This window comes from Diplotaxodon limnothrissa, linkage group LG14 (genome assembly GCF_057381915.1).
Source record: "Diplotaxodon limnothrissa isolate DT_005_m linkage group LG14, D_limnothrissa_male_GT1.1, whole genome shotgun sequence".
NCBI classification, from domain to species: Eukaryota; Metazoa; Chordata; class Actinopteri; order Cichliformes; family Cichlidae; genus Diplotaxodon; species Diplotaxodon limnothrissa.
In genome coordinates, this window is record NC_140609.1 from 42,130,933 (window position 1) to 42,154,892 (window position 23,960).

The 23,960-nt window shown below is 46.0% G+C and overlaps 1 protein-coding gene across 2 annotated transcripts; it reads right to left on the minus strand.

Moving 5' to 3' along the window:
* Window positions 1-410: 410 nt before the first annotated feature.
* Window positions 411-23,841, minus strand: masp1 (MBL associated serine protease 1). 2 transcript variants are annotated; one of them, XM_085371424.1, is made up of 13 exons: window positions 23,763-23,841; window positions 15,409-15,631; window positions 15,145-15,322; window positions 14,722-14,853; window positions 13,388-13,584; window positions 13,167-13,314; window positions 12,978-13,096; window positions 12,634-12,712; window positions 11,453-11,578; window positions 11,128-11,202; window positions 8,371-8,618; window positions 8,078-8,266; window positions 411-2,810 (listed from the first exon to the last, which is right to left on the minus strand). In XM_085371424.1, exons 1-13 carry the CDS (start codon window positions 23,765-23,767, stop codon window positions 2,343-2,345), a joined length of 2,187 nt encoding a protein of 728 aa, XP_085227550.1. In that variant the 5' UTR covers window positions 23,768-23,841; the 3' UTR covers window positions 411-2,342. The 2 variants fall into 2 exon arrangements, with proteins under 2 accessions (XP_085227550.1, XP_085227551.1); XM_085371425.1 differs by lacking the exons at window positions 15,145-15,322; window positions 15,409-15,631; window positions 23,763-23,841 and adding an exon at window positions 15,023-15,132.
* Between the last annotated feature and the right edge of the window lie 119 nt (window positions 23,842-23,960).

Here is a 23,960-nt window from a genome sequence, read left to right on the forward strand (position 1 = left end):
GATATTTCGGACCATGCAGGCGTGTACCTGACACTCCATCTGCACTCATGGACGCTTCATATTGGTCTACTAAAGGATGTAAAATTCAAAAGGTTTGTAAAAGAAGAATTTAAGGAATACATGGACTATAATAACAATGGTGATGTTTCTCCTCAGTATTTTATGGGATGCAGCGAAGGCAGTTCTTAGAGGGAATCTAGTTTTGTGGTCCTCATATAAAAAAAGGAAACAGAGAAACATCTAAAAGACCTCATTGAAAAGTAACAATGATGACACCTTATCACAAATGAAAGAAGCACAACAGATATTAAACAGGTTATATGATGACCAAATAGAGAAAAGGGCTAAATTCATGCAGAATTATTATGAAAATGGTCCCAAATCCAAGAAGCCAAGAGGAAACAGCAGGCTGACAGATTTATTCAGAGAATTAAAAACCCAGCAAATGATAAGATATGACATGAAAAGCATAAAGAATCTTTTGTGACCTATTATACCCGACTGTACGCAGAACCCACCACGACAGATGTGCCCTCTGTTAATGCATTTCTTTCCTTGATTTACCATCGATAGGAACAAAATAAAAGATTAACACCAACAGTAACTGCGGAGGAGATTAACCAGGCCGTTTCAAATAAGATGGCCGGTGAGGACGGCTACCCGGCAGAGTGGTACAAGCAGAGATCTCGTAGCCCCTCTGCTGAGGGTTTGCTTTAACCATGTGCTTACAGGGGGAGATACCCCCATCCTGGAAACGAGCAGGTATTTCAGTAATTCCCAAACCGGGTAAGAACAAAACAGAACGTGGTTCCTACAGACCCATATCAGTCGTGAATATTGACTACAGGATATTTGCAACACTATTAGCTAAACAGTTGGAATTTATAACTTCAGAACTAGCAGATACAGATCAAACAGGCTTTGTTCGAAACGGACAAACTCACGATGATGTGAGGCGGGCTCTCGTTCTAGTAAACAAAATAAAAAATATCAAATCAGTAGCTGTCTGACTGTCTGACTGCTGGAATGATCTTCAATCAAAGCTTTATTCGTCACATGCAGGTTGCCCTGCAGTGAAATGGGACCCCCCCCCGACCTTACACATATAGCACAAACATTACATGGGGATACAGGTCGGAGATTGGTAGAATCAGAGAAAAAACATTGAAATGTACACTACAATGGGGAAAGTACAAGAGGAAAAAAGAGACCCCTACTCATGCTGTGCTTCCATGGTAGGACAGCATGAGAACAGGAAACAAAAAACTCCTTTGCACAAAAAAGCACATAAATGTCCACAGCACAACATTGTGAAGACATGACAAGCCACAGGGGTGGGTGGGGGGTGAGGAGTAATCCGAAGAAACACAGCAGCCACCCTGCACAGCGCTATCATTCCAGCGCGGCACACAGACCCGCCGTGTTCCCTCGCCGGAAACAAGCATCGAAGGCGTTGGAAAGGGAGGGGGGATGAGTGAGTGCCTATCAGTGTATGTGTGTGCGTGTCCATAGTTCAGCGGAGACAGTGTCCTTCGCTCTATCAGGCTAAGTAAACAGTCTGCCAGCCAACCCAGGTGGCCTTCATGGGACGGGAAGAATAGTCATCACACAGTCGTTATCAGGGAGTTGGGAGTTGTTTTGGTGGGCTCCAGCCTTGGGCCTAGCAGCTGGCGCCGTGGTGTCCAAATGTTGAATATTGTTGATTTCTCCTTTGTGAGCAGCTCAAATTTAGCCCTCTGACACTGGTCCCTCGATCTCCTGTTGGAGAGCCGCGAGCCTCCCCATGATGGTATCAAACTTCTGTTCCATGGTGTTGTCAGTCTTTTGATTCTGAGACCTCACAACTGCAGTGATCCGTTCCGCGATGTTTTCCAACTGTCGCTCAAGGGTGTCATTTTGAGCAGGCCTTTCGCTGATGTTTCCCCTCATACCAAGGACTGAGGAAATCGGACAAATACCTTTTATTAAAACTACTGGCTGGTGCAAAGAAAGCCATAACTCGCAAATGGCTAAACGTGGCTCCACCGTCATTTTTGGACTGGATAGGCATTACCAAGGAAATTTACACAATGGAGAGACTTTTTCATTAAGACTTGCTGCTGATAAATTTGAGAAGTAATGGAAAAAATGGGACCTTTACTTGAATGGAAAAATATTATAAATTCTGGTACCAAAAGTATCATCGCTGTAATTCACCTGTTTGATTTGATTGTACCATAAATGGATACCTTTTTTTTTAATGCATCTTTGCAAGCCTAGTGCTCTGTACTTGTTAATGTCTGAATGTTTTGTAAAAAATATACAAAACTACCAATAAAAACAAAGTGTTAAAAAACCCAGCATCACCACCAGGGGGCAGCGTGAAGGTGGCTCTGTATCCACTCCACGTATTTGGCCACTCGGGTATAGACTCCATACACTCTCAGACTCCCGCACTCCTCTGGTCCACCCCAGGACACCAACCCAAACACCGCCCACCTCCGGCTGACCTCGTCCTCCATTACAAATGCACCCCCGCTGTCCCCTAGGCAGGTGTCCCGCCCCCCCTCGAAGAAGCCGGCACAGAACATGTTGTCAGTGATGTTGTAGCTGACGGAGCGCGAGGCGTAGCTCGCCTCACACTCGGCCTGGGAGACCACAGGCAGCTTCACATACTGCAGGAGGTCAGAGGTCATCTCGAGGTCGGTGTCCGACACAGGGTCAAAGGTCAGAGTGGATGAGGGGGAGGAAGAAGCAGAGGCATTGGGGTTGGAGATTCCCCAACCAGCAACCACACCCAGAGAGTTGGGGGGAGGTGCCAGGGGGTCATCCTGGGGTAAAGACAGAGGTCAGAGGTCAAGCAGCAGACAGATCAGTAAAATATTTACATCCTTAGTCGATCTGATCTCACTGCCTCAAACAGGCGATGACATCACCAGTAAAAATAAAGAAACATGTGATTCAAAAATACTGGAAATAAAGCAAACGTGTCCACATCGAGCCCAAAGCAGACGTGTCTGAGACGTCATTGCTGAACAGTCATTTAAGATTAGTTAGTAAATAACAATTAGCTAATGTTGTTCATGAGACTAAAATCATCTCACTGTGTTAATGTAAATATAATATGGCCAATGTTATAGTATTGTCAGATTATTATGAGATATATATATATATCGTAGTGGTTAGACTACACGCCTTTGGAACCCAGGATCGCAAGTTCGATTCCTGCCTTGGGCGTCTGTATCCAGTAAGGGTCCTAAGGCTAGACCCCCTATGCTAAGCGAGCCTACCGCAGACATGAGCGAGACAGATAAATATGAAGGCGTCGCCCGGATCAACAAGGTCCGCGTCAGGTGTTGAGGAACCAGGGCACCCTGACGAAAAGTGGGCTACTGGAACAAGAAGGCATCGGTGGGCAAGAGACGAAAACAGGGCGTTGTTGGAATGCTACTACGCAAGTAACCCCGGCGGCAGGGGCTACATGAATAGGATGACGGACCTATGGATTCTTCGATACCCAACATCCACAATGACGGCGAAACAACTAGTAGCTCAGTGTTCCAACATTCGAAAGAAGGGACTGCTCTCACAGCTAGAGATTGACGAGGTACAACACAAATGCTACGGCAAGGAGGAGTCAGGACGCCAGGTCAGGGGGGAGATATCATCACCCCCACCCGAGATTGGGTACATAGCCCCAAGTGCGATAGGAGAAGGATCGTTGAGTGCGAGAGGAACTGACCTGAAAAATAGGATAATGGCCAAGCTTGAAACCTGGATCCCGCGTAGCCGGTTACCAAGATTACGTGAAGTACCCTCAGAAGGTCTGCTAGATGATGTTAATGCAGCACTACGGACAATACCTACAACCACGATTACTGACACTAACAAGCTGATCTACAATACGGCAGCAGTGATCAGTGAGATGCTTGGCTACAAGTTGAACAGCCACAAGGGGCAGTACCCTCCATGGAGAAGGAGGCTAGAGGGCAAGATCAAAGTAGCACGGAGGGAGGTTAGCCAACTAACGGAGTTGCAGAAAGGTGCGACAAATAAGGTGCATAAGAAATACAGCAAGCTGTCCATACCTGAGGCCTTGGAAACTGCCAAGCAAAGACTCACAGCCTTGGCCAGCCGCTTGAGGAGGTACACCAGAGAGATAGAAGGCAGGAGAATAAACCAGCTGTTCTCCACAGAACCAGCAAAGGTGTACTCTCAGTGGCAAGGGAACAATAATAAGAGAACAGCACCACCAAGGCTGGAGACGGAGCAATACTGGAAGAGCATATGGGAGAAGGACGCAACCCATAACGGCAATGCTCAGTGGCTAGTGGATCTGAGGGCAGACCACAGCGACCTCCCTGAACAGGGTCCAGTAACCATCACAGTGGCAGATATCCAAGAAAGGGTCTCCAGTATGAAGAGTTGGACAGCACCAGGGCCCGACATGGTTCACGCCTACTGGCTGAAGAAGCTGACTGCACTCCACGAGCGTCTGGCAGCACAAATGAACCAGCTGCTAGTTAACGAGAGACACCCGGAATGGCTAACCGAAGGCCGGACGGTCCTGATCCCCAAGGACCCCAAGAAGGGACCGGTCCCCTCCAACTACCGACCAATAACCTGCCTCAGTACTACATGGAAGCTCCTGTCAGGCATCATATCGGCTAAGATGAACAGACACATGGGTCAATACATGAGTGGGACACAGAAAGGAATTGGCAAGAATACCAGAGGCGCAAAACACCAGCTACTGGTAGACAGAACAATCAGCCGAGACTGCAAGACCAGACTGACCAACCTGTGCACTGCCTGGATTGATTACAAGAAGGCCTATGACTCAATGCCCCACAGCTGGATACTGGAATGCCTAAAATTGTACAAGATCAATGGGACCCTAAGAGCCTTCATCAGGAACTCAATGGGGATGTGGCGTACAACACTAGAGGCCAACTCCAAGCCCATAGCACAAGTCACCATCAAGTGCGGGATCTACCAAGGAGATGCTCTGTCCCCACTGCTGTTCTGCATAGGCCTGAACCCCCTCAGTGAGATCATTAACAAGACTGGCTACGGATACCGACTACGGAACGGAGCAGTTGTCAGCCACCTCCTGTACATGGATGACATCAAGCTGTATGCCAAGAGTGAACTACCAGAAGGCAACATTGCAGACATAGAGGACAGTTACAAGTACCTGGGGATCCCGCAGGCAAATGGGAACCATGAAGAGGCCGCTAGAAAGGCTGCAACCACCAAGTACCTGCAGAGGGTCAGGCAAGTCCTGAGGAGTCAGCTGAATGGTAAGAACAAGATCCGGGCCATCAACACGTACGCCCTGCCCGTGATCAGGTACCCTGCTGGGGTAATAGGCTGGCCAAAGGAGGAGATAGAAGCCACTGACATAAAGACAAGAAAGCTCCTTACTATGCATGGAGGGTTTCACCCCAAGTCCAGCACCCTGAGGCTGTACGCTAAGCGGAAGGAAGGGGGCCGGGGACTGGTGAGTGTCAGCACCACAGTCCAGGATGAGACAACGAACATCCAAGAATACATTGGGAAGATGGCCCCAACTGACCGAGTGCTCAGTGAATACCTCAGGCAGCAGAAACCCAAGAAAGAGGAGGGAGACGAGGAACCATCATGGAAGGACAGGCCCCTGCACGGTATGTACCACCGGCAGATAGAGGAGGTGGCTGATATCCAGAAATCCTACCAGTGGCTGGACAAAGCTGGACTGAAAGACAGCACAGAGGCACTAATCATGGCAGCACAAGAACAAGCTCTGAGTACAAGATCCATAGAGGCTGGGGTCTATCACACCAGGCAAGACCCCAGGTGCAGGCTGTGTAAAGATGCCCCAGAGACAATCCAGCACATAACAGCAGGGTGCAAGATGCTAGCAGGCAAGGCATACATGGAACGCCATAACCAAGTGGCCGGCATAGTGTACAGGAACATCTGTGCCGAGTATAACCTGGAAGTCCCGAGGTCAAAATGGGAGATGCCCCCAAGGGTGGTGGAGAATGACCGAGCTAAGATCCTGTGGGACTTCCAGATACAGACGGACAAAATGGTGGTGGCTAACCAACCGGACATAGTGGTAGACAAACAGAAGAAGACGGCCGTAGTGATCGATGTAGCGGTTCCGAATGACAGCAATATCAGGAAGAAGGAACACGAGAAGCTGGAGAAATACCAAGGGCTCAGAGAAGAGCTCGAGAGGATGTGGAGGGTGAAGGTAACGGTGGTCCCCGTGGTAATCGGAGCACTAGGTGCGGTGACTCCCAAGCTAGGCGAGTGGCTCCAGCAGATCCCGGGAATAACATCGGAGATCTCTGTCCAGAAGAACGCAGTCCTGGGAACAGCTAAGATACTGCGCAGGACCCTCAAGCTCCCAGGCCTCTGGTAGAGGACCCGAGCTTGAAGGATAAACTGCCCGCAGGGGTGTGCTGGGTGTGTGTGTGTGTGTGTGTGTGTGTGTGTGTGTGTGTGTGTGTGTGTGTGTGTGTGTGTATATATACACACACACACACACACACACACACACACACACACACACACATATATATACACATATATACATATATATACACACACACACATATATATATATATATATATATATATATATATATATATATATATATATATATACACATATATCACTGACTTTCAGCTTGTTGTGTTTGTGGATATATGACTGACTTTAATTATTACACATTGGCACATAAATGAGTGACGTCATATTCAGTACTTTTGACAGTTCACTCTTCGGCCGCTCCATCTTATTAGGGAAATTCCACATACATAAATGTAAATTTCAAAACTCAACCCCATCATTTAATTTGTTTTTGATTGAAATTGAATATTACTTAAACTCTCTTAAATTAACTTCCAATATAAAAGGTTTATCATTGATTGAAATTCATTCAGAAATGTTCAACGAATGAGCTGTCACAACTTTCAAGTACAAAGTTGTTATGAAGTCTGTCACATTCCCCCCTTTTTTTTCCTTTTTTATCCTTTATTTATTTCATTGTACTGTATATTGTTACTCTTATTTGCCTTGTATGTCTACTGTACAAACTGAACTGGAATGACTGACTGTTCGCTTTATAATTTCAATAAAGTTTGGGAAAAAAACAAAAAAAAAACCTCTTTGGCCGCTCCCGTCTGCCGTATTTTGCGGCAAAATAATCCACACCCACCGCCGCGCTCTGAATTGTGGGATATATGGGACCACAAAGCGTGCACCGGACCACGCTTGATATTTGGGGAAATCGACGGCGGATTTGGAGTATGCATTTCAATTCAATTCAATTTTATTTATATAGCGCCAAATCACAACATAAGTCGCCTCAAGGCGCTTCATAGATACAGAGAAAAACCCAACAATCATATGACCCCCTATGAGCAAGCACTTTGGCAACAGTGGGAAGGAAAAACTCCCTTTTAACAGGAAGAAACCTCAGGGAGGGGCGGGGCCATCTGCTGCGACCGGTTGGGGGGGGGGGCATTTGAAGCACACTTCGAATTGGGACAGCCGTCGTCGTGTGGCGGTGACGTAACCGCACTTGAAATGCGTACTTCAAGCGTGCAGACCCTGAAATGGGACACAGCCTCAGTGTCGAGGAGTAGCTCCTCCCCCCGTCTTTAATGAGGGGACCAGCTGACCTTTGGAGCAAGCTCAGCATAGGTGAGGTTCGGCTTCACGTTCATGCACTGCTGCTGAGCACCATGCTTTGTTTTTACCCCGACTTTGCCAAGCACACTCTGGCAGACTCACGGACACCTGTACAGGTAAGGAGGCCTTAACCGGGTCTTCCTGCCTGAAGAGCTCAGGAAAGCTAACTCCACCTAATCACTGAGATCCTTTTAAAGTCATTCTAGTTTTTTATAAAGCAGACTTTTATTATTAGTTTTACATTTTCAGTCTCTTACAAGGATTTTAATTCTGTCTGTTAACATGTCTGTCTGATAACCTTTGTGTCTGTCAGCTCAGAGGTCCTCTCCCTGTGACCTCTGACCTTTGTGTTGGGAGATCACACCTAAGTGAACACGGCTTTGTGCAGACTCAGCTGGAGCTGTGACCCACCTGTGTGTGAGGCAGTGGGAGACAGACTGGACGGATGAGTTGGTTAAACTCCACCCGCTCACTCAGCCTCAGCAGGGCGATGTCGTTGTTGTAGTTGTTGGGTTGGAAGTCCGGGTGGAGGAAGATCCGGTCTACGGAGAGGTTGGTGGCCCGACGTTTGTCTCTGGCATCATGGAGACCAAGGAAGACCTGAAGGACAGAACAAGCAGGTCACTTACAGCCGATAAGCATCCGTCCCACGGTTTGGCAGAGACACAAAGCTGATCACAGATATAGGAGAGAACTTCAGAAACCTTGACGTGGTCAGCGGCCACGGGAACGACACTGGTGTCCCTCCTCAGGGACCGCAGGATGTGGGCAGCTGTGAGGACCCAGGACTCCGACAGCAGGGCCCCAGAGCCAAACCAGCGATCCTCTGGGACCCTGGACAGGTCCTCCACACTGAGCAGGACCTGCCAGGGGAAGAAGCCAGGCTCAGCGCTACGACCGCCCACAATCCGCTTCACCTGAGGGGGGAGAGGGCGGGATGGCTGGCCGCAGGCTGGACACGCAGAGACATCAGGCAGACAGGTTATCAGACAGACAGATGAACAGGCAGACAGGTTAACAGGCAGACAGGTGATCAGGCAGACAGATGAACAGGCAGACAGGTTATCAGACAGACAGGTTATCAGACAGACAGGTGAACAGGCAGACAGGTGAACAGGCAGACAGGTGATCAGACAGACAGGTGAACAGACAGACAGGTGAACAGGCAGACAGGTGAACAGACAGACAGGTTATCAGGCAGACAGGTTATCAGGCAGACAGGTGAACAGGCAGACAGGTGAACAGACAGACAGGTGAACAGGCAGACAGGTGATCAGACAGGTGAACAGGCAGACAGGTGAACAGGCAGACAGGTTATCAGACAGACAGGTGAACAGGCAGACAGGTGAACAGACAGACAGGTTATCAGACAGACAGGTGAACAGGCAGACAGGTGAACAGACAGACAGGTTATCAGGCAGACAGGTGAACAGACAGGTGAACAGGCGAACAGACAGGTGAACAGGCAGACAGGTGAACAGGCAGACAGGTTATCAGACAGACAGGTTAACAGGCAGACAGGTTAACAGGCAGACAGGTTATCAGACAGACAGGTTATCAGACAGAAAGGTGAACAGGCAGACAGGTGAACAGGCAGACAGGTTATCAGACAGACAGGTTAACAGGCAGACAGGTTAACAGGCAGACAGGTGAACAGGCAGACAGGTTATCAGACAGACAGGTTAACAGGCAGACAGGTGAACAGGCAGACAGGTTATCAGACAGACAGGTGAACAGGCAGACAGGTGAACAGGCAGACAGGTTATCAGACAGACAGGTTATCAGACAGACAGGTGAACAGGCAGACAGGTGAACAGGCAGACAGGTTATCAGACAGACAGGTGAACAGACAGACAGGTGAACAGGCAGACAGGTGAACAGACAGACAGGTTATCAGGCAGACAGGTTATCAGGCAGACAGTTGAACAGGCAGACAGGTGAACAGACAGACAGGTGAACAGGCAGACAGGTGATCAGACAGGTGAACAGGCAGACAGGTGAACAGGCAGACAGGTTATCAGACAGACAGGTGAACAGGCAGACAGGTGAACAGACAGACAGGTTATCAGACAGACAGGTGAACAGGCAGACAGGTGAACAGACAGACAGGTTATCAGGCAGACAGGTGAACAGACAGGTGAACAGGCGAACAGACAGGTGAACAGGCAGACAGGTGAACAGGCAGACAGGTTATCAGACAGACAGGTTAACAGGCAGACAGGTTATCAGACAGACAGGTTATCAGACAGACAGGTGAACAGGCAGACAGGTGAACAGGCAGACAGGTGAACAGGCAGACAGGTTAACAGGCAGACAGGTGAACAGGCAGACAGGTTATCAGACAGACAGGTTAACAGGCAGACAGGTGAACAGGCAGACAGGTTATCAGACAGACAGGTGAACAGGCAGACAGGTGAACAGGCAGACAGGTTATCAGACAGACAGGTGAACAGGCAGACAGGTGAACAGGCAGACAGGTGAACAGGCAGACAGGATAACAGACAGACAGGTGAACAGGTAGACAGGTGAAAAGAAAGACAGGTGAACAGACAGACAGGTTATCAGACAGACAGGTGAACAGGCAGACAGGTTAACAGACAGACAGGTGAACAGGCAGACAGGTGAACAGACAGACAGGTTATCAGGCAGACAGGTGAACAGGCAGACAGGTGAACAGGCAGACAGGTGAACAGGCAGACAGGTTATCAGACAGACAGGTGAACAGGCAGACAGGTGAACAGACAGACAGGTGAACAGGCAGACAGGTGAACAGGCAGACAGGTGAAAAGAAAGACAGGTGAACAGACAGACAGGTTATCAGACAGACAGGTGAACAGGCAGACAGGTGAACAGACAGACAGGTGAAAAGAAAGACAGGTTATCAGACAGACAGGTGAACAGGCAGACAGGTGAAAAGAAAGACAGGTTATCAGACAGACAGGTGAACAGACAGACAGGTGAAAAGAAAGACAGGTGAACAGACAGACAGGTTATCAGACAGACAGGTTAACAGACAGACAGGTGAACAGGCAGACAGGTGAACAGACAGACAGGTGAAAAGAAAGACAGGTTATCAGACAGACAGGTGAACAGGCAGACAGGTGAACAGACAGACAGGTGAACAGGCAGACAGGTGAAAAGAAAGACAGGTGAACAGACAGACAGGTTATCAGACAGACAGGTTATCAGACAGACAGGTGAACAGGCAGACGGGTTAACAGACAGACGGGTTATCAGAAAGACAGGTGAACAGGCAGACAGGTGAATAGACAGACGGGTTAACAGACAGACGGGTTAACAGACAGACGGGTTATCAGACAGACAGGTGAACAGGCAGACAGGTGAACAGGCAGACGGGTTAACAGACAGACGGGTTATCAGAAAGACAGGTGAACAGGCAGACAGGTGAATAGACAGACGGGTTAACAGACAGACAGGTGAACAGGCAGACGGGCAGGTACTTGGCAGACAGGTGGGTACTGTGCTCCTTCCTTCTGAATCAACCCAGTCTCCACTCAGACCACACCTGTATGAAGCTACAAACAGTAACCGGAGTGTGAGGAGGCCTCTGGTTATCAATAGCAGGTCCAGTTTTTATCAACATGTTTAAAAACAGATGAGGAGCAAATTGCCCAAAGATGAGAACAAAATAATAAAAATGAATAAAAACATTTCCTTACTACAACCAGACACAGAGCTCGAGGAACAACAAGGTTCAGCCAATAATCGGATGAGCTGTCACTGCACAGCAACCACTGAAGGAAACCAAACAGGAAGACCTCTTACTGTTAAGCTGGACGCCGCCCTCCCTGCACACGTACTGAACGGTCGCACCGAACAGTGTGCTGTTGTCATGGTTACCAAACACCACGTCAGCCATGTCGACCATCTTTGGACTCCCACAATCCACCACTGTGACAGACAGGACAAAAACACCAATCAGCTTTGAGTCTGAGCAGAAAGGAGGAAGAATGAGCCAGAACCAAACTACAGCTGACCGACAGCGACAACGAATCAGAACTGACGTGTTCCAATGATCCAGACACGTGAGTGTGACGTGATTTTAATCTGAAACTCATCTCAACGTAACGTGAGACCCGACAGGCTGAAGAGTCAGCGTGTCCTGAAGGGGGCGTCACGGGAACACGCATCGAGACAAAGAACGCGAACACGTGTGACAGAAACACATCAGCGCCGCGATCCCTGAATGTGAGTCACAGACACACGACAGAAGCTTCTGGTTTTACGCTTTATTGGAAAATACAGACACATCAACACTGTTCGCTCCTGCAGTATCTTTATCAGCCAATGAGACTGGCTTGCTCATTAAGCTAGGCTGTGATTGGTCCGGATGCTGGACAGAGAGCTGGGCTTCCTCCTGGAGTCTGCAGAGAAACGAGAGCGAGAGGAAAGTGTGTGAGCAGACCTGAACTGTCTCTCAGCACCTGCACAGACAGCTACCTGTCAGTCTCAAAACTGATCTGCAGGACGCCACGGCGGTGCCTGCCTACCACAGCACGACCGGCCTGGTCAGCCAGTCCCCCCCTCCCCGCGGTGGTAAAATAAACATGTCAGTCGTAACTCACCTGTTTGCATTATTAGGGGCGTGGCCTCTGCGACTGACATGTGGATGGTGACACAGGTGGCTGTAGCTACTAACTTCACCTGAGCTGGACCCGTGGGCCGTGTTTGTGCTGTTGGAGCCTTTTAATGACATCATGTGACCAATAACATGGCTGCTGTGAGGTCACTACTGTACTAACAGAGCATCAGAAAAGGCGGAGCTTCAGGTTTACTAAACGAAAGCCTAACTAGCACTACTGTGACGCTCCTGTAGAGTCTGCAGAGAGCCAGCAGGTGGCGTGTGTGCTCCAGGAAACAGGTTGCAGCAGCAGTAACCCAGACTCAAACACGGGAGACACTGAAACACAAACACTCTGGAGAGGTCAAAGGTCGAGCAGTCTTACTGTGGCACGGAGGAGGACGGTCGCTCCACGATCCATCGGCCCGGCAGTCGATCTGATAGTGATCCAGGTGACCTCCGTCCTGAGCAGAGACAGCGCAGCCAGGTTAGCAACAAGCAGCATCACTGCAGACCATGTGACCCGCACAGCTGATCTACACCTGTGGCGCATAGCTCGGACGCACGCCGCGTTCGCGCTCTGCGTGACCGATCCGTTTGACAGTTCGATCTGTCAAACGGACGCCAGTGCGCTGGCCCATTCCTTCACGTGCGCAGCGCCGCTGTTTTTGAAACAAACTAAACATCATTTGGGTTGACCAAACTCAGCTGATGTGACACGCCCCCTACCTTCAGCAGGTGGTATCCAGGCTCACAGGTGAACAGGATGTGGTCTTTAAAGAAATATTCTGATTGGAAGGGGTTCATCAGGGCGTTGGGCGGAGTATTGGGCACGGGACATTGACTTCCTGTCAGGAGACAATAAAAGCTATAACTCCCAGCTGTGTGTCTGTTTGCATCACCTGGACATGGACTCACCTGTAGCCGTGTAGCCGAGCCTCCAGCCGAGGTTTTCTCCAGAGCTATCGCTGTGGAACACGATGGAGGCCACGTTGCTGTCGGTCTGAATGACTCCTGGAGATCGATCGCCGCAGAACGGACCGAACACAGCACTTCCTGCTTTAATCTGACAGGAAAACAGCTGATTAACAGCTCCAACACGTCACCCGAGTGTGTGTCTGTGTGTGTGTTTTCTTCACCTTAATGTAGTCATAGGGACAGCTGACGTCAGGGTGATCCTCCACATCAAAGTGTGAGTCAAACTGGAGGCGGAGCCTGAAGCCATCCTCCACCTCGATGCGGTACAAGCACTCGCAGCTCTTTGGGTACGGAGCAGGGAAGTCAATGCTGCTCAGAACTCCGGAGCGTTCCCTGAACACATCGCTGCTGCACTCCACTGAACAGAATAGAATTCAACTTTACTGTGATTGCATACGTCACAAGTGCAAGACAACAGAAATGCAGTTTGCATCCATCCAGAAAGTGCTTTGGCAATAATATTGATATATTACAAAATATGGATCTATTATAGGTATGTTACAATGTACACGGTATGAAGGCATGTTATGAATATGCTCTAAGTATGTACTGGCTGCAGTGAGTGTACAAGCTATGAACAGGATATAAATATGGTTAAAATATGAAAACTATTTGAGATTGTAGAGATACAATTGCTACTATTAATAAACAGTTGTAGAACTATAATTATTGTATTGTACAGAATGATTGTCTATACATCATTTACAGTAGTGCATTTTAGCACACACACACACACACACACACACACACACACACACACACACACACACAGAAAAGCAGAGTCAAAAACTGAGTTTGTATATTTGCTCTCTGAGGATCTGCAGGCTTCCTGAAGGACACTCAGAGCTCTTCCCACACTGATGTTCGGCTCTCACAGGCTTGTGTGTTTCTATCCAGCTGTGCTTTAATGCACAGCTTTGTGTTTGCACTGTTGTCATGCTGATAGTCAGATGTTTCCAGATGTTCCTGAACGATCACAGTGGATTAAATACTCATTTGTATATCTGTGTTTTGTATCATATTTGTTGCATCCATGTTTGGGAGGGGAAAAAATATGAGACATTAAAGGGGCGTGGCTAACCGGAAGCAAAGAAAAGAGGTGAGACTCAAGACTTTTGCACACTCAGTGTGTTGTGTTATAATGGTTCTGTAATCAGTCAGAGGTCACCGAGAGGTCGTTGCTCTGTAGCAAACCCTCAGACGTGAACACGCACAGGCAGAACTCAGACAGAGCCTGCCTCCCCCACACAGAAACACGCAAATATTTACCACCGATCAGGCGCCGCTATCAGTCACAGCGGGGTCACGGTCCACAGCACTGATCTGTCAGGACACGTGAGGACCCACACATTCCTCCCCCACCCGTGGTTCATGTGGGGCTCATATCTTTGGAAAGCAGAGCCCCGCAGCGCACGCTACTGTACTTGTGGATGAACGCGAGCAATCAGCTGTGGGTGCTGTGGATTATGACACCCGAGCCGATGTCTGCGCTCACCTCTGCAGGTGTGGTTGTCAGAGTGCAGCCGGTAACCATAGCGACAGGAGCAGTAGTATCCTCCGATGTAGTTGTGGCAGAAATGATCGCAGAGCGCGTCCTCGCCACTCCGCTCGCTGCACTCGTCTACGTCTAGAGGGGCGGGGCCAGAGGCGGGACCAGAGGAGACAGGAAACAAGCATCAGATGAGAAACGCAAACAAACTGCGCCTTTTTGTCAGGTGACCTCTGAAACTGAGTCGCACTGAAACAGGAAGTCCGCAGACTCGCTCACTGCTCGTCAGAGTTCTGCTCGGTCCCACCTTCAGACCAGCACCGAGCAGAACTCCGATGAACACCTGAAGGTCCAAACTCCGGCTCCAGAGGAGACGTCATGGCGAGAGACCGAACCCGTCTGCTCGGGCGGGCTGGGTCTGGTTCTTACCCACGGCGCTGTAGTGAGCCACGAACCCGGAGAACCGCTCCTCGTCGGAGAAGTCGGAGGAGAAGAGGAGGCTGAGGGAGTTTCTGGGGGAAGTGAGGGCCTGCTGAGCCGGCACCGCCTCCGTGTCCGTCTGCTCCTTCCCACAGAACAGCGCCAGCACCTCCCCCTCAGCCTCCACCTGCAGACAGAGAACCATAGTTTGTGACATCACTGTGGCGCGCAAACACACACACACACACCAAAAACTGGCATCCTGTGTCTCACCTTGACGTAGTCGTACTCGCACAGGTAAGACGGCTCCAGGTCGAAGTGGCTGAAGTAGAGCTTGATCTGGAAGCCGTCAGGAACGCTGACGTTCCAGCGCAGCTGCATGTCCCGGGGATACGGCTCCGGGAAGTTTGGTGAGCACAGGCTGCCGTACATCCCCGACAGCGACAGCTGCTGAGCACCGAGTCCGAGCGAGAAGAGCAGCGAGATGAGGATGAGTCTGAGAGGAAGCAAAGCGACACTCGTCAGGACGTCACAGAGGTCCGGCCCCCTCCTCATCAGAGGCCTGGGACCAGGCCCGCACGCATCCTTCTGCGAACGTTACACGCACACCAGCCTGTTCCTATTGCACATGCTCAGTGAAAGCCTGCTCCCACCCAGCACCATCAGTAAACATGCCCTTTTTCTTTGAAAGTAAAATCTCAGCCCACATAAATATATCAACAGCAGTGATCACAAAACGGTGTATAACTGAAGACAGTAGTGAGATCTTTAACCAGGTCTTCCCATTAACACCTGACCTGCCCAGAGGGTCAGTCAATGAGCTCGTCAATAGCTTCAATGCTAACATGTTAAATGTAATGGACACTATTGCTCCCATTAAGGTGAAGGTTATCTCTGGAAGGAAAAAGTCTCCATGGAGAAACTCCACACTGGTGAAAAATGAAAAAAGAGAGTGTAGGAAAGCTGAGCGCAGATGGAGAAAAACAAACCTCCAGGTTCATTATGACATCTATAAAGAGAAACTTCACAATTATAATTTACAACTGAGGAATGCAAGGAGGTCCTACTTCTCTGACATCATCACTAAAAACAGCCATAATGCTCGGGTCTTATTTTCTACAGTTGACAGGCTAACAAACCCTCCTGTGTCAGTGGCAGCTGAACTTCATTCAACCATGGCCTGCAATGACTTTGCCAAATTCTTCACAGAAAAAATCCAAAAAATTAGACAAGCAATTGGTACATCAACAGCAGATCCAGGATATGTACTGTGTCCACCAAAAAACTGTTTAAACACCATGAAACAGTTTCAACCTATTAACAGCAAAGACCTGGAGGACATCTTAGGTCAACTGAACTCCTCCTCCTGCTGTTTAGATGTCCTGCCAACAAGTTTTTTCAAAAAGGTCTCAAAGACTTTAGAGTCAGACCTGTTACAGATCGCCAACTTTTCTTTATTATCAGGTGTGTTTCCAGAATCACTAAAAACTGCTGTAATAAAACCTATACTGAAAAAGGACAATCTTGACAAGACACAAATGAACAACTACAGGCCGATCTCAAATCTCCCATTTTTACAGTTTTTCTCAGTCGCTTTGGTGCATTTCTCACAACAGAATTGATCTCTGCACCACTACTAAGGCTCTTCTCAAAACAATTAGTGCAAACTGCAAAACATGGTGGATAACTTGCAAAAGTGAGTCACTTCATCAAAAAGAAAAGTCAGTTGTTCAAAATAAGTAGTCAATGCTTCAAAAGCAAGTCCCTTAATCAAAACAGATAATACATTCATCAAAAGCAAGTACTTATATCAATCAAAGTGTCGGGGCTGTCACAATTACAAGTCATTACACCAGCACCTTTGGTCACAAAATCAAATGGTTTGAACATGTTCTCATTGTGACGGATTTCTTTGTAGGTGCTTCCCAATGACATGTCAAGTCTGGACAGCATGCATGGCATGTTGAAAACCATAAATTGTAAAGGAAAATCAAGACACTCCATATGCACTCTTGATAATATTTAATTGAAACTGTTCACAGCATTGTGCAAACTGGGGAAATACAGTAAATCAAACATTTTACAGCAAACATAAACTCACTTAGACAGTAAACCTCACTCCAGTGGTTATGAAACAAAAAAACAAAACTGAAAAACAGACACTGCTGCATATCAATCATTGATATCTAGACGCTCCCGTCTGTCTGCCCACATATTTGCATCAACATCACAGCGAATGTCAGCTCTATCGATGCATCGGGGAAAGTATCTTCTGGAGTGTCAACTCCACCCTCTGCAGGACTCTGCTGTGATGTCATCACAAGCTGCATCCATAGCTGCTAGCAGGGTCATTTGGGTATGTGGATGCCTGTCATATACCTTCCACCTCCAGGAAGAGAAAAACTCCTCAATTGGATTTAGGAATGGAGTGTAAGGAGGAAGAAACTCCATAAGCATCCTGTCGTGTGCTGCAAACCACTGCCCGACTACAGCAGAGTGATGGAAGCTAACATTATCCCAAACCACTACATACATTGTCCGATTGTCACCAGGATCATCCCTTTCATTTTGTGGGATTAGGTCCCTATAAAGAGCGTCCAGAAAAGCCAACCGGTGTTGTGTATTGTATGCACCAATACGAGGAATATGGGTGTGAATGCCATTTTCTGAGATTGCTGCACACATTGTAATATTTCCTCCTCGTTGGCCTGGGACATCAATGGTGGCTATTTCTCCAATGTGATTTCGTTCACGCCTTTTGCAAGATTGAATCCCGCTTCGTCAAGATATACAAACGTTTGCAGGGGTTTCATGGAAACTCCTTAAAAATAGGGTTTTCAAAATGGGTGTACAAAGTGTTTGACAAGATGTTCAACAATTTTGAGTGCACTGACACAAGCAATGAAATGAAGACTATTAGTTGTAAGGACAATGACTATTCAGCCGGTACAAGTATAAATAATTGTGACATTCATGATAAAAGAAAGGAGATAGTGATGAATAGCAAGTCAAAAGTGACCATTCTTTAGATATTTGTACTTACTCAACTGCTTCATGTCCAAAGGCATTTGCCTTTGGACGCAATGAACATGAAACCGCCACAAGGTTGTGCCAAAACGACTACATGTTGTGGAGGTTGAACTAACTGTTGTGCAAAGTTTAATTCTGTTGTGAGAAATGCACCAAAGCAACTGAGAAAAACTGTAAGTAAGATCATTGAAAAAGCAGTTTCTCAACAGCTCAGTTACTTCTTAACACAGAATAACTGCTACGATGCCTTCCAGTCAGGTTTTAGACAGAACCACAGCACTGAAACCGCTCTGACCAAAGTGTTTAATGACATATGTCTGAATACAGACAGTGGAAAAATGTCAGTCTTAGTTTTACTGGATCTCAGTGCAGCATTTGATACAGTTGACCACAACATATTACTCAAACGACTGGAGAACTGGGCAGGTCTTTCAGGAACTGTACTAAACTGGTTCAAAACATACGTAGAAAACAGGAAATACTTTGTATCAATAGGTAACTTCACATCTGAACAGACAAGCATCACATGTGGAGTTCCCCAAGGTTCCATCTTGGGACCCCTTCTGTTTAACATTTACATGCTCCCACTGGCACAGATTATAAAGAACAACAAAATAAACTACCACAGCTATGCAGATGACACACAAATATATATCACAATGTCACCAGGAGACCGAGGCCCTGTACAGGCTCTTGGTAAATGCATTGAGGAAATCAATGACTGGTTGTGCCACAATTTTCTCTAGCTAAACAAAAACAAACTGAGGTAATAGTCTTTGGCGCCAAAGAAAAACGATTACAGGTCACCAGAGAACTTCAATCTATACATCTAAAAACCACAAACCAGGCGAGAAATTTGGGTGTAGTGATGGATGCAGACCTAAACTTAGAAAAACACATTAAGACAATAACAAAGTCAGCTTACTATCACCTCAAGAATATATCAAGGATAAAAGATCTGATGTCTCAACAGGACCTGGAAAAACTAGTCCATGCATTCATTTTTAGTAGGCTTGATTACTGTAACAGCATCTTTACAGGTCTACCTAAAAAATCAGTCAGACAACTACAGCTCATTCAGAACTCTGCTGCTCGAGTCCTCACTAAGACCAAAAAAGTGGACCACATCAGTCCAGCTCTGAGGTCTTTACACTGGCTGCCTGTCCGTCAGAGGATAGACTTTAAAGTCCTGATGCTGGTCTATAAAGCTCTGAATGGTTTAGGACCAAAATGGAGTTCGGTGTATGAAGAGTCAGATGTGGACAAGGCTTATGACAATTTCCTAGATATTTTTACTATGTGGTACAATAAACATTGTCCTGTAAACGAACACATGACAAAGAAAAAAAAGATAAAAAGTCCTTGGCTCACAAAAGGAATTATTAATGCTTGCAAAAAGAAAAACAATCTGTATAAACAGTTTATCAAAGTAAAAACAAAAGAAGTGGAACAAAGATATAAAGCATATAGAAATAAATTGACTGATATTATAAGAACGAGCAAACAACTTTATTATAGAAGAAGATTATATGAAAATAAAAACAATATAAAAGGAACTTGGGATGTGTTAAACAACTTAATTAAACAAGGATCTTCTGGAACATCATATTCTGAATATTTTACTGATGCAAATGGTGAAAATCACAACATGAGTAATATTGTCGATGGGTTCAATAAATTCTTCATAAATGTTGGCCCTGAACTAGCAGCGGACATCCCGTGTCATAAAAATGAAAATATCAGTAATATAAAATCAAATCCCTCTTCACTGTTCCTCTCAGCTACAAATGAGCAAGAAGTAATAAATATCACATTAGAATGTAAAAGTAAGTCTTCAATGGATTATCATGACATAAATATGTCTGTAGTTAAACAGGTTATTCTGAATATTGCTAGTCCCTTAACATATATCTGTAATTTATCATTTCAGTCCGGTTGTTTTCCAAAAAAAATGAAAATTGCGAAAGTAATACCACTATATAAAAGTAATGACAAACACAGTTTTACCAATTATAGGCCTATTTCTCTACTGCCTCAATTCTCAAAAATTCTAGAAAAACTTTTTAATTCAAGATTAGAAAAATTCCTTGAAAAACATCAAATAATAAATGTTGGTCAGTATGGTTTCAGAACGCAAAGAACCACCTCAATGGCGATAATTGAGGCAGTAGAAGAAATTACTGATACACTGGATAAAAATAAATATGCAGTTGGTATTTTTGTTGATCTCAAAAAGGCCTTCGACACAATTAATCACTCAATTTTACTGGATAAATTGGAAAGATATGGTATTCGAGGGAAAGCTGGTAACTGGTTAAAAAGTTACCTAACGGGTCGGGAACAATATGTTAGCATAGGGCATTACCATTCAGAGAAACTTGGTATTACATGTGGTGTTCCCCAAGGGTCAGTGTTGGGACCAAAACTTTTCAATGTATACATAAATGATATTTTTGATGTTTCTCAAGTACTTAAACTCATACTGTTCGCAGATGACACCAACATATTTTTCAGTAGCGATGATTATACTGATCTTGTAATGACCGTAAACAGGGAGCTAAAATTAATAAAAAAAATGGATGGACATAAATAAATTATCATTAAATATAAATAAAACTAAAGCAATGTTTTTTGGTAATTTAAAATATAATATAGAATTACCAATTATCATTGAAGGTGTACCAATTGATAACGTGAGTGAAAACAAATTTTTGGGAGTCGTAATTGATAATAAAATTTCATGGAAACCCCACGTCAGACACATAAAAACCTAAATTTCCAGAAGCCTCGCAGTTTTGAACAAAGTGAAACAATTCCTTGATAAAGATGCACTTCGTACTCTGTACTGTACCCTGGTTCTTCCATATCTTACATATTGTGTGGAAGTGTGGGGAAATAAAAATACAACTAATCCATGAGTCACAGTACAGAAACGAGCACTGCGTATTATTCACAAGGCTGGTTATCTAGATCATACTCACAAACTCTTTCTTCAGGCAAAGTTACTTAAATTCCAGGATCTGGTTAATTACAATACATCCATAATTTTGTATAAAGCTTTTACTAAACTTTTACCGGCAAATTTACAAACTAGATTTGAAATTCGAGAAAAGGTTTATAATGTGAGAGGATTTGGAGAATTCAAATTACCCAGAACTCGAACAACCCGTAAAGGTTTTTGTGTGTCTGTATGTGGTGTGAAAATCTGGAACAGTCTGAGTTTACAATTGAAACAATGCAAAAATATTCATAGATTTAAATTCCTCTACAAACAGTTGGTCTGGTCACAGTATACTCAATGATGGGTTTTAGTGTGCTCTGTAATGTCTGTTCTCTTACCATTGCTGGTATGGATTCAAAAAAAAAAGAAAAAAAAAAGTGTGCGTATGTATGTACATATATGTACTTGTGTGTGTAGATATATATGTATGTATATGTATGTGTGTTTGTTACTTGTAGTTATTACTGCCTGTTACCTGTGGTAATGCAATTTATAATTTATATATTCTGTATTCAGTTATGAAGGCTCTAAATGTTGTTTGCGAGCTGCAGTTTAGATGCTTGTATGCGCCCGGGGCTGTTGATGGGTCTGTATGCAATAATGGGCGTAGCTGCGGGAAGTTTATTGTTTTGTTTTGTTTTTTTGTTGATGAGTGAGTATAGGGGTGGGATTTAATAAGTTTTCTTCGTCCCACTCCTTTTTCAGGCAATTTTTGTTTTTTGTTTTGTGCATTTTATGTTCAATATAGGTATTTGTTGTGCCTGGAAATGAACAAATAAATGAATGAAATGAATGAAATGAATGAATGAAAATACATCAGTGACCTCCTGACCCAGCATGAACCTTCCAGATCCCTCAGGTCATCTGGATCCGGTCTGTTATCAGTTCCCAGAGTCAGAACCAGACACGGAGAAGCTGCATTCAGCTTTTATGCTCCTTATATCTGGAACAAACTCCCAGAAAGCCTCAGATCAGCTGAAACACTCAGTTTATTTAAATCCAGGTTGAAGACTCACCTATTCTCAGCTGCATTTGAATAAAGCACCAAATACACACTGTTTTACTTTTAAGCTTAAATTTCAAAACTTACATTTTAACTACTGATTTTATCTACTGTTCTGTTTGTTTGTTTTAATCAATTTTAAATCATGCTTTTTATTTGTTCTTGTTTCTAATGTCTCTGTAAAGCACTTTGAATCACCTTGTTGTTGAATTGTGCTATACAAATAAACTTGCCTTGCCCCCCTGACACTTTATTTGGTACAGCTGGTTAGCACCTGATTGGACGTCAGTCAGGTTCCAGAAAGGCTGCTTCCTATCAGCAGCCTGTCCGCTCTCCTGACCTCTGACCTTAGCGAGGCATCTGCTGCTCGCTGGATGTTGGAAAGGAAACGCCCGGCCGATGATAGTTTCACATTTTATAACCGCTTTGCTTCAGCTGTTCCTCGGTTTCAGTGACGTGTGCAGCCACTACAGTAAACTCACACCCTAACCCAGGGGTCTCAAACCGTGGCCTGGGGGCCACTCGCTGCCCGTACCTTGATGTGCAGAAATATAATGCACTTTGACCCCTGAAGTGACTTTTTGTTAAAATAAGTTCTTTAAAAAGCCAAAAAAGATTAATCTGAAGCCAACATGAGCAGAGAGCACAAACATGCTGAGGCTGTGTGAGTGCAGTGACAGACTCACAAACTCATGCACGCACTTATGTGCAGTTTGTTGCATACAAACACAACGACAGCCGCAGTGCTGCGTGTGTGTGCACAGACCCATGTGTTAGTGAAGAGCAGAGATGGGCAGTAATGTAATCGATTACCAACACTGGTTAAGAGATTGGAAACAAACTCTTGTTACACAACATTTGAAATTTTAAAAACAAACACATTTTAGGAAATATTTGTTTGTTTTGTACTTGAGCACTAGTCAAAGGAGCTTACAGAGAAAAGCGTCTGGACTTCTTTGAGTTGCTTGAAGACGTTTCACCTCTCATCCAGAAGCTTCTTCAGTTCTGTGCCATTGTGAAACCTGACCCCCACCTTCACAGTAAGCTCACCTGAAACTCTGGCTGATTGGGACCCACACCCAGTTTCACACCTTGGCTCAGGCGATTAGAGGATCATCAGGGGTCCTTTTGTCCCTCTGTGGGGGGTCACTCCCGCTAGGTTTATATCTGGGACTCTCCACCATTTGACCTTAGAACTGAAGAAGCTTCTCGGATGAGAGGTGAAACGTCTTCAAGCAACTTAAAGAAGTCCAGACGCTTTTCTTTGCAAGCTCCTTTGACTACGATGACCTGGATGACTGAGAACCTTCACAGACATACTTGAACGGTAAAATCTCCTCCAATCAGATGACAGAGCCAGCAGTGGCCCGCAGCTCCTTTCACTCTGAGACCCAAGCGCACAAACCTTCATCCTCCCTCTTCATCACCTCCACCTGCGTGAGCGCTGAGCTGCGGGACCACGCCCCCGCGGCGCGTTTATGACACCTGATCACCTGGAGTTCCGCTACACCGCGTCCGTCAGTGAGTCTGAGTATCGATCCTGATCAGCACCGACTACAAGAACCTGCAATCACGTGACCCGAAACTCCTTACCTCATGTTGGACGTGGCAGCTCCTCTCAGCTCCTTCGGCGGCTCCTCCGCTCCTCTGTGCTCCTCCGGACACCGACCCCCGGGTTTCACCCCGGCGTGACGTATACTGAGAGGCTTACGTCATCACGTGCCATGCCGAAGCAGCCTGGAGGAACAGCAGCGCCCTCTGGGGCTCAAAGTGATTCTTTTCGTACTGAAG

Coding starts and splice junctions, on each gene's coding strand:
- masp1 (XM_085371424.1), bottom strand. Junction 14,854..15,144: donor GGCTCACTACAGCGCCGTGG/GTAAGAACCAGA, acceptor CCGCCCCTCTAG/ACGTAGACGAGTGCAGCGAG. Junction 13,097..13,166: donor GCTCGGCTACACGGCTACAG/GTGAGTCCATGT, acceptor GTCTCCTGACAG/GAAGTCAATGTCCCGTGCCC.